Below are 12,035 nucleotides of genomic sequence, written 5' to 3' on the forward strand. Positions count from 1 at the left end.
GGCTGTCTCTCTCCCTCTGTCAAATAAATAAAATCTTAAAAAAAAAATCTAACATTTCTTGTAGACTTTTCCACACTAGGCAAAGTTCTGGCTACAAGTTTTGATCTATTTCTTAAACTGCCAAACGTTGCTATGAATTTTAAACATGGATTTGAAATGTTGGTAGCATTGCAAGATGGATTTCTCTCTGTTTTTGCAGAGCATCAGAAGGAGCACTTACGTTGTTTGCAGGCACTCAGTTGGCTTACCAGTTCTGACCTCCTAGCCGCAGTAGTTACCTCTATGGCCGAGTTACAGGAAGTCATTAGTAAAACAGGTACGATTCTCTCTCTTGGGTCCTTGCAAAATACACTTAAAAACAAATGTCTAGAAATGCTTTATGGCACAAATCCTAATAAACCGTCTCGGAAGAAAATGTTTTTGTTTTTGTCTTTCTTTTATTCAGGTACAGAGAAATTATTACATCTCTAATGATGTAGAGAATTAATGTAAATTTTGGTGGGTAATTTTGTCTTAATTATGGGGAAATTAAATGACATTTCCCGAGAATGTATTCACCTTATTTTTTCCCTTTGTGATCTGATTTTCCCATGGAAATCTCATTAGCTTTTTTATTAAGTAATACTGGTAATGTTTTCATAAATGTTTTAGTCTTTCTTCATTTCTATTTCTTTTTTTTTTAAAGATTTTATTTATTTATTCGACAGAGAGAGAGACAGCCAGCGAGAGAGGGAACACAAGCAGGGGGAGTGGGAGAGGAAGAAGCAGGCTCAAAGCGGAAGAGCCTGATGTGGGGCTCGATCCCAGAAGGCCGGGATCACGCCCTGAGCCGAAGGCAGACGCTTAACCGCTGTGCCACCCAGGCGCCCCTTCATTTCTATTTCTAGCTATACATTTTAGAAGCTTGAGTAATAATGGAACCAGTAGAAAACTTTTCTCGTTTCGTGATATGTTTTTATTTTTCTGAATTGATTTTAAATAGAGTTAACTTGAATAGTCAGCTTCTTTCTACCAGGCATGGAACCACCTATAATAAGTGATTTCCAAAGATCTAAAAATTTTTTTCATGACTCAGATTGCAGGATATGTTTATATGAGAGGTTCAATGAAAACTAATTTCTCAAGAATAACATACAGTTACCTACTGGCTAAACTATGTCATCGGACTAATTATGGTCATTTCAGACACATTAACAGTAGAAATAACATAATGGATTTGGTAATGCTTGCCTGCTTAATGGAATGTTGTAAGCATTAATGAAATAATTTAGGATGTAGTTTAATTCTTTAGACAAGTCTGCTACATACATGCACATCATTTATTGTGATTTCACATCTCTAAATCTAAGTTCTTATAGTGGGAAACCTAAGATTCAAAAATCATTTTTGGGTTGTGGCCATCGATGTTGGTAAGCAATATGCATCTCTAATATTTTTGCAAAACCTCAGTGTACTGGGTTTGAATTGTGAAATAAAAGTCTAAGTAAATGTATTTTAAGTATGTTGGCACTATAGCTTCAGAGCAAAATTAACATTCTGGAAAGAACTTAATGAAAGTTTTTAGACTTAGTGTGAAAAACAGATTATTTGTGTTCATCATATCTTTTGTAGGTATGCAGACAGTTAAAATAGATTGGTTTCTTAAGCTATAATCATTTTTATATCATTATTTTATCTTTCCTTATCACTGTGCTATATATACTTTAGAAGATAAAAGAAAAATATGACTTGGATCTGGACTTCTAGAAATATGCACAATGATTATAGAACAAGATTGACAACTCATGAACAACTTTAGGCAGAATGTAATCAAGGATTGCATGAGGAAAATACTGGCTTTAAATGTAAGAATCCATAAAAGATGCAGCTCAGAGAGGGGTTACGAGTATTGGGAAGGCTTCAGGGAGCTTTATCTGAAGGCTTTAGCTGGGCCTAGAGTGATAGATAGTAAGTTACAGAAGAGGGACAGCATCCAGATGGAGGGCAGAGCTTAAGCAGGGCTGCAGAGGTGGGAAGAAGCACAGAATGGGAAGAGGGACATTAAGGAGATGGAATGGAGGCCCATGCCTAGCACGGCTGCCTTATACATGGTGATAATTAAAATGTGTTTTCTATTATAACTATATTGGAAAGTAGTGGGGGGGAAGGTGGATCATTGGCATGGGATCAGATAATAGACTTTTTTTTAAAAAGACTTTATTTGAGAGAGAGAGAGAGAGCATGCCCAAGCGAGTCTGAATGGGGGTGCGGAATGGGAGGGGGAAGGGCAGAAGGAGCCGGAGAAACAGGCTTCCCATTGAGCAGGGAGCCCGACGTGGGGCTTGATCCCAGGATCCCATGATCATGACCTGAGCCGAAGGTGGACACTCAACCATCTGAGCCACCAGGTGCCCCAGATTATAGTGGTTTTATAAAACTAGACAGTAAACTCCCTGAACACATTTTCCAAAAGTGGACTATTGCAATATTTTAAAGTTAAATATTGACACAATGGTTATTTGAGACCCTGATAAAAATAGGTGTAGGTAAGACTTATCAAATAGAAGGAGACTGAGAGTGGTGTGTCTTTAAATGCTTGCCGACCGCCAGGAACAGAGCTGCCTTTGATGTTAGAATTTGGTTGGGCCTCTAATAGCTTGAGGAAAGGGCAAGTTCAGGGAAACTTATTTTTAGGAAAGGCTTTAAATTCTGTTGGCTAAAGAACACTAAGTACTTAGGGAAGAGAAAGTGATAGTTGCTTAGAGGGGGAGAATAATTGATGTATTAAAGTCCAGAAGAGTATATACTTCGACAGGTAAATAATTGAGTTATTGTTGGACTAGAACAAAAAATGATCAGTGTGTACGTTTTGCAGAGATGAGTTAACCAGCTGGGCTTATAGAATAATTCATTCAAAACATGATGACGGGTTAATATAGACCTTTTCTAGGTAATGTGTTTTCATTTTTGTGTGTATTCTAGCAGTAGAAATTTCAGATACTTTAGCAGAAAGGATGGGAAAATATTCTCAGACACTTTAAGTACACGGGAGGTTATTAACAGATAATAATGAGGGTAATAAATGTAAAGCTGTAACAGCTTACTTAGTCATGTTGAATTTATAATTTAAGTGTATGAATAACTTAAATAGATGGTAAGCCTTCTCGTGTAGTAGAAAGAGCATTAGCTTTGAACAAGGCAGATTTTATTTTGTATCCAGCTCTGCTCGTTATTAGTTGTGTGAAATTGGGCAAGCTGCTTAACTTTACTGGGCCTCAGACTCTTTACCTAAAAACGGAGATAGTACTATCTTCCTGGTTTTTATGAGGGTGTAATGAGGTAACACTTGTTGAACATTTTGTACAGAACCTGGCATATAGTGGGCGCTAAAAAAGCTGTTTCCTGACCACCCATCTCATCATGAAAGCAGTATATGACATTAATGAATAGACATACACACTGATGCTTGTACACATTTTTAGACTACTAATTATTTTCTAGTCCTATGTATTCTTCCAACTGTTTTATCTCTCTTTCTTTCGACCCACCATTTCTTCTTCTTACCTTTCCTTCCTGCTGCCCACTCATCCATCTGCTAACAGACTAACAAATGATAAAAATGTTACTCTAGGCCACATAGTGTTTTATATTTGCATTTAAAACTTATTATTATTGTGGGGTTTGAACTCACCACCCTGAGATCAAGACCTGAACTGAGATTAAGAGTTAGAGGCTTAACGGACTGAGCCATCCAGGTGCCGTGCATTTAAAAATTATTTTGAAATAACTTCGAACTTACAGAAATATTGCAAGTACACAACAGAGACCTTTTCTTTTGCTGAACAATTTGAGAGCAAGAAGCGGACATGATGCCCATTACTTTTTCATATTTTAGTGTGTATTTCAAGCAAGACATTCTTCTACATAACCAGAGGGCTGTGATCAACGTTAGGAAGCCATTCACACCCCCTTCGACTTTCCTTAGTTTTCCCAACCAACCATGTATAGCCAAAGGATCTGGTTTAAAATTATGTGTTGCATTAAGTCTTGTTTCTTTAATCTCCCCCAACACGGAAAAGTTCCCAGTCTTTCCTTGACCATCATGATCTTGAAGATTATAGGCCAATTTTTATAGAATACCCTTCAATTTTGACTTGTTTGAGGTTTCCTCATGATTAGATTCAGTTTATGTATTTTTGGCAAGAAATCGCAGAAATGATATGTATTTCACTTATGGTATGCTGTCATAGTGTTAGCTTCAAAAAAAAATCATACTTTTAAAGGATTTTCTCCATTTCTATTAATCTTCTTCTAGGGAATGATTTTTAATGTTTGGGTAATATTTATCAGCTGGGCATTTCATCATTTGTTTATCCAGTTCATAAGAGGATCTTTTCATCGTAGGACAGATATCAGGAATATCAGTTCAGCTTTGATTTGTCATTGGTTCATTGTCTCTTGAATCACCTAATATTATGAGTAGTGTCTTAATTCTTTCAACCAAGTGGGATATCAAAATGCCAAAATCTTGGGAAGGTTTATTAAGGAAATAATCTGAAGACCCTGAAATGAAAGAAGTTATTTCTTAGAACTGTCCCTTCCTTCTTCCATTTTCTTTTTGAAGAACTTGCTGAAAATTTAAATCATTTTACATGTCAGGACTACATGTTGATGGAATCAGTGTCACTTTTTTTGTTTTTTTTTTTAGTCCCAGGAGAACTGGTACCTATATGTCAATATGAAGTAGTAGCTTTTAATATATTAAATAGTACCTGTATTGCTTCTTGTATTATCTTTGTTCTACGGTAAAAAAAAAAAAAAAAGTCAGTAAATTATTCTTCTCAAAAATACTCTTTTTAGGTACTTACCTTTTTAGAGTAAATTGTGAATTATACACATACTATTATATAGGAGAGAAAATTTTTAAATCGTCTAGGAGAGAAAATTAAACATGTTGAATACATAGTAGAGTATGAATTAAGAACTTGGGCTCTTGCTTTGAAGTTGGGTGCCATTGCTTACTTTGTGTGTGACACTGGGAAAGGTACTTAATCTCTTTTAGCCTCAGTATCTTCATCTGTAGAATTTGGCTCAGAAAAGTTCCTAGTTTAAGGGTTGTTAGGTGTGAATGTAACCTTAGCCAAGTCTCTTGTATATGTAATTGTCCAATAAACGTTTGTTGTTTTATCTGTTTTTTTGTGTTCTCACGTGAACCGGTATATTATTTTATTCCTTTCATGAGGTAGGAAGTTCAATAATCGTAGCTTGAATTTACTGCTCGGGAAGTGCTAAAGGTGGTTGCTCCTGTTACCTTCTTAAACTTTGAGGATGTATTTATAGGCAGTGGGCAGAGACCCCAGTTTCCATGTTGCTTCTGTAAATACTGGACAGGTGGCAACCTTCTTCCTTTCATTAAAGTGTTTGCTCACTTGAGATAAATTACCTCTTCCAGGTATCCAAATGGTGTGCCTGCAAGAGATCATTTACCTCAAACAGGGGAGAATGTTACTTCCACTGAAGGGCTGGGATATCAATCATTATGGGAATGGACTACAGAACTCTTTAGATAGCTGAACATTTCATATGTCTGGTCCAGACTGAATTTCTCAAGATAGAAACAAATGTGCTGATTTGCCTGGAATTACCTCTGAATAAATATAGTAGATGGATGTGAATAGAATGTTCATGCATTTTGTTACACAGTCCCTCTGTAATTGAATCATAATTATCCAGAAGATAGATGACCCAAGTATACATGCCCCTGCTATTACTATTCAGAAGTTTCTTTCATTGTTAGAGTTAACTTTGTAGAGGTCATAGCAACTCTTTCAGGTGAAACTCAGAAATCTGGGTCGTATTCAGGGTAACCATGAGGTTTCATACTTAAGTTCAAAGCAGTAAGTAGAGATATTTCTGTTACTAAGTAGTTATTGGTATATCTTTTAAAATGAAGGTTTTATTGAGTCCTAAAGAATAATAAAGTGAGCATTCCTACTTTAGGTGTGGTCTGTGGACCAGCAGCATCAGCACTAATGGGGAAGGTGTTAGAAATGCATAATCTCAGACTCCACTCCAGAGCTACTCAATCAGAATCTACAATTTTCTAAGGTCCTCAGATGACTTATATGCACAATAAAGTTTGAGAAGAAGTGACTTGGAGGACTTTGTTATTTACGTAACTTCACTTATATCTGAAATTGAAACAAGTATGTATCATTTTTGGTACTTCAGCTGCAAGTGTTTATTTTGGGGACTCACATTTAATTTACTGCATTTTCTTCTGTTTTGTGAATTTCTTTTTTATTATTACCTTTGCATGTTCCCGTATTTTTTTCAAACATTTTATTATCAAAAATTTCAGGTGCATAGAAAAGTTGAAAGAATTTTACAGTGAATAGATATTTTGTTTTTTTAAATTAAAATTTATTTGCCTATCATATAATAATTTTTAAGAAAAACTTTTGAATGAATAATTTATCTTTGGAAGTGTCCATGACTATGTGAAATTCCAGTGTCACAACTTTCATAGGATGTATTTGTGAATAATGTTGTTAAAATAATGTACAAAATCAAAATTATTTTAAGAAATATAGGTGAGGCTTCAGGATATTTTGCAATTTCCAGGTAGTTTATGGGAAACTTCTAAGAGCCTGAAGCCTTTTCTTAGAAGGGTAGGTTGCAAATCCAGGTACTACCTAACAAAGCAACATAATTATTTTTTCAGATTTTTGTAAAAGAACAAAGGAAAAAATTTCTTCTCAAATCTACAGTAAAATTATATATGCATTTAGAAATACTGTTGTAGCTCCACCTTGTTCTAGAAGAAAATTATGCCAACTTACAGGTATTTGTAAAATATGACTAAATGATATGCATTAAAACTTGAGTAAAAGAAAGTGGAAGCAAATTTGAACCAGGAATGATGTTGAAAAAGCCAATTATGATGGCCTACATAGTTGTGTTCAAATTTGGGCCTCAGGAGTCAATTGCCAATGATGTTGTTGAAAAACCAAAAATTTAGGAGAAATAAAAATGTCCTTGGACTGGGACACCTGAGTGGCTCAGTCGGTTAAGCGTCTGTCTGCCTTTGGCTCAGGTCATGATCCCAGAGTCCCAGGATCGAGGCCTACATCAAGCTCCCTGCTCAGTGGGAGTCTACTTCTCCCTTTGCCCCTCACCCTGCTTTGGTGCTCTCTCTCACTGTCCCTCTCTCAAATAAACAAATAAAAATCTTTAAATAAAAAAAATGTCATTGGACCAAGATTAGATAGGAATTTGTCCTGTAGCTCTTAATAAAAAGGGACATCGTGATAGAATGAATAACATTCTCCGTAATCTCAGACATAGAACTCTTTGTCTCTTCTTTTTTTTTTTTTTTTTAAAGATTTATTTATTTATTTGGGGGGGCAGAGGGACAGGGAGAGAGAATCTCAAGCAGACTCTGCACAGAGCTCAGAGCCCGATGAGGGACTTGATCTCAGAACCCTGAGATTGCTACCCGAGCTGTGAAACCAAGAGTCGGATGCTTAACTGTGCCACCTAGGCGCCCCTGTCTCTACTTTTTAGGTCAAATATATTGGGATATAGTTTACATACAATAAAATGTACTCATTTAGCTGTAAAACTAAATGGAATTTAAAAATGTATATGCTAGAATGTATACAAGAAAATACATAAAACATTTTCTTTACCTTTTTTGCAGTCACTACTACATACTCCTTGTCCAAGAGAACCACTAATCTTTTTTTCTTTTAATTTTTCTTTTCAAGCATTTTATAAAAACGGAGTCATACAATGCAAAGGCATCTAAATTTTCTGTCTTTGTGATTGGCATGGCCATCCACCAAGTAATTAAAATAGAAACCTGGGAGTCACCATAACTTATTCTTATTCTTACTCTTAATGCTCTATAGTCTACGTATTTATCAGTCTACTTTTTATCCTAATCTCATTGCTGTTGTTTTAGCTTCATATTTTTTTTGCTTGTGTTACCTTCTTAATCTATTAATGGGTGTCCATCCTTAGACATACTGTGCCATTCTATCATCTATCTGTTTATCAGTCTCATATTTAGCAAAGAAATAATTTGAGGAGGGTTATAGAAGTAACAAAGAAGGGCGCCTGAGTGGCTCAGTTGGTTAAGCGTTTGACCCTTGATTTTGGCTCAGATCACGGTGTTAGGGTTGTGAGATGGAGCCCCGTGTTGGGCTCCATGCTGGGTGTGGAGCCTGCTTGATTTTCTCTCTCCCTCTCCCTCTGTCCCCACCTCCCTCCCTGCCTCCCTAAAAAAAAAAAAAAAAAAAAAGTAACAAAGAAGTACCAAGTAGCATTAGTGCATTGGAGAACATTTGTAGAGCATTGAAGAGTATGAGGAAGTAAATTTAGATTTCTTGTGATATCTCTAAGAATATGATCAATATTGATGTGTACTTCTTTGAAGTTGTTTTGTATGTATTTCAATATGATTAGGTCATCCTGTAACCATTTTTCATTGTTCTATTTTTTTTCTTGCTTATTTTAAATGGCTATCATACCGTCTCATCTCATTTGCTATTTTGAGGCTTAAATGACTTAATGCATGTAAACAGTGCTTGATCTGTTGCATATCATTGGCCTCAGTATCAGCAATAGCATTATTCTCCATTTCTTATTGTATGAATTAACTCTTTGGCAAGGTATACAAGACCCTTCTTGATCTGCTTCTCATCTGTATAGTCTCACCTCCCAGTACTGTCATTAATAAACCTGCAATGTAGCTAAACTGACTTGCTTGTTGTTCCCCAGATGTGAGATGCCCTCTATCTCCAAACATACGGAAAAAACTATTTTTGCTGCTGAGTCTTTAGAGGAACTTATTGCATGGATTATCATATTGGAAATATTGAATAACCTCACAGTTTCTATCTTTAAAAACTACCATGTAGAAAGAAGATACAGAAGTTTTTTTTTTTGTCAGTGTTACTTATATTCATCTTCAATAAAAACTGAGAGTATAGTATTGTATTACAGTTCTCTGAATGCAGTAGTGCAGATATGCAGCTTTCTTATTATTTAAGTTGACACAGAGACAGAGGCTCAAGGGTATAGGTTTAACAGTTGGGTAGCATATTCCTTAAAGAGGTCTCTTAACCTTGGGCTCACAGAACCCTTCTCAAAAGGATCCATGGGTAGAATTTGGAAGCAAGTGGGGGGGGATGCATCTGTGGATTTGGATGGAAAAAATTACATATTGTTTCACTAACCACTAACTGAACTTTGACATTCCCTTCAATTATGAGTGGTGATAACAGACCACGATAATATTAGCAGTGTAGTGACTTTGTTACTGATAGAAATCACTGATGCTTTCATATTGTAATGCAGTTGTTGCAGCTATCTCCAAATATACCTGGTGCTCATGTTTGCTCATCAGTGAGCATGAGACCCATATCACATACATGATGTGTAATCACAGGGTTCCGTGTACACATGGACACTCGTGCAATTTTTCTGCACATGTATCAGGACAGCTTTGCACCTAGTAGTTGTTCTGTGTTCTTCATGTTTATTTTTTTTTCTCGTAGTCCCCAATACAAACTTCTCTGTTATTTCTTTGAAAGTGTAACCTGCAAACACCTGGAAACACTTCAGAACTCTTTCAAAAGAGTTACTGACACTACCAATTTTCTGAAAAAGAAATAATGAAATTGATTCCATATACAGTAGTATCAAAAACAATAAGATACTTAGAAATAAATTTAACCAAGGAGGGGAAGGTCTTTAATCTGAGAATGACAAGACATTGAAGAAGGACATCAAAGAAGACACAAATAGATGGGAAGGTATCCCGTGTTCATGGGTTTAGAAGAATTAATATCGTTGAAGCATCCATATGAGCAAAAGCCATCAATAGATTCAATGCAATCCTTATCAAGATTCTAATGGCTTTTTAAAAATAGAAGTAGAAAAAGCACTCTGAAAACTTAGAACCACAAGAGACCCCAAATAGCCAAAGAAATCTTGGGAAAAAGGAACAAAGCAGGAGGCATCACGACTTCCTGATTTCAAGCTATACTATAAAGCTATAGTAATCAAAACGTATACTAGTGGCATAAAAATAGACAAATAGACCAGTGGAACAGAATCAAGAGCCAAAAGCATAAACCAAAAACCCAAGTGTGTATGGTCAACTAATATCTGACAAGGGAGCCAAGGATAGTCAACAGACATAAGACAGTCTCTTCAATAAATGGTGCTGGGATAATTGGATATTCACATGTAGCAAAATGAAACTAGACCCTTATACCACTCATAAAAATTAACTTGAAATGGATTAAAGACTTAAATATAAGACCTAAGACTATAAAACTCCCAGAGGAAAACAAGGCTTCTTGACATAGGTCTTGGTAATGATTCTCTGGCTATGACACCTAAAGCACAAGCGACAAAATAAAAATTAACAAGTAGGACTATATCAAAGTAAAAAGCTTCTGTACAGTGAAAGAAACTATCACCAAAGTGAAAAGACAACCTACAGAATGAGAAAAATTTTTGCAAACCATATATCTGATAAGGGGTTAATATCCAAAATATATAAAGAACAAATACAATCAATAGCAAAAGAACCAAATAATCCAATTAAAAAAGTGGGCAAAGGACCTGAATAGGCATTTTTCCAAAGAAGATATATGAAAGGCCAACAGGTACATGAAAAATGCTCAGTATCAAGTCATTAGAAAATGCAAATCAAAATCACAATGAGATATCACCTTATGCCTATTAGAATGACCATCATCAAAAAGACAGAATAACAAATGCTGGTATGGATGTGAAGAAAACTGAACTCTTGTGCACTGTTGGTGGGATTGTAAATTGATACAGCCGCTGTGGAAAACAATATAGAGGATCCTCAAAAAATTAGAAATAGAACTACCATATGATCCAGCAATTTCACTTCTAGGAATATATCCAAAGGAAATGAAAACACTAACTTGAAAAGGTACCTGTCCCCCACCCACTAATTCATGGCAGCATTATTTACAGTAGCCAAGACATGTAAACAACCTAAGTGTCCACTGACAGGTGAGTGGATAAAGAAGTTGTGGTATATATACAAAAGAATATTATTCAGCCATAAAAAATGAAAAAAAAATCCTACCATTTGCAGCAATTTGGGTGGACCTTGAAGGCATTATACTAAAGGTTTAAATAAATCAGAGAAGGGCAAACACTATACGATCTCTCTTATGTCTAAAAACAACAACAACAACAAAACAACCCCAAACCAAAAATCAAACTCATAGAGGAAGAAATCAGACTTGTGGTTGGTTACCAGAGGTGGAAGGTAGGGTGAGGGGAAATTAGTGGAAAGTGGCTAAAGATACAAATTTCCAGTAATAAGATAAATAAGTCCCAGGGATGTAATGTATAGTGTGGTGACTACAGTTGACACTACTGTATGGTGTATAGGAAAGGTATTAAGAGAGTAAATCCTAGGGGTGCCTGGGTGGCGCAGTCATTAAGCGTCTGCCTTCGGCTCAGGGCGTGATCCCAGCGTTCTGGGATCGAGCCCCACATCAGGCTTCTCCGCTAGGAGCCTGCTTCTTCCTCTCCCACTCCCCCTGCTTGTGTTCCCTCTCTCTCTGGCTGTCTCTCTCTGTCAAATAAATAAATAAAATTAAAAAAAAAAAAGTAAATCCTAAGAGTTCTCATTCTTAAAAGGAGAACATTTTTTTCTTTTTTCTTCTTTCTTTTCTTTTTGTTATATCTCTATGAGATGATGGATGTCATCTGAGCCTATTGTAATTATTTCACACTATATGTAAATTAAACTGTCATGTTGTATGCCTTAAACTTATACAGTGACATATATCAATATTTTTTTTTGATAAAAAGGGGGGGAACAACACAAAGTTACTTAAGTTCCTTCTATCTTCATAGCATGCTTTTTTCATCCATTCAATAAGTATTTATTGAGCAGCTATTATATGCCAGCTGCTTTAAAAAATGAGGTCTAACTGATATATAACATATTAATTTCAGGTGTACAACATAATGATTCAGTATTGCTGTATATT

General features: G+C 35.8%; 1 protein-coding gene across 1 annotated transcript in view; it reads left to right on the forward strand.

The window, feature by feature from the left end:
- The window catches only part of CCDC171 (coiled-coil domain containing 171), a 293,895-nt gene that overhangs the window by 135,789 nt on the left and 146,071 nt on the right, over window positions 1-12,035 (forward strand). Inside the window, 1 exon segment of the mRNA XM_040631456.1 lies at window positions 200-316. Coding sequence (XP_040487390.1) covers window positions 200-316 — 117 coding nt within the window.

Source organism: Ursus maritimus, unplaced genomic scaffold (genome assembly GCF_017311325.1).
Source record: "Ursus maritimus isolate PB19 unplaced genomic scaffold, ASM1731132v1 scaffold_17, whole genome shotgun sequence".
Taxonomy (NCBI): Eukaryota; Metazoa; Chordata; class Mammalia; order Carnivora; family Ursidae; genus Ursus; species Ursus maritimus.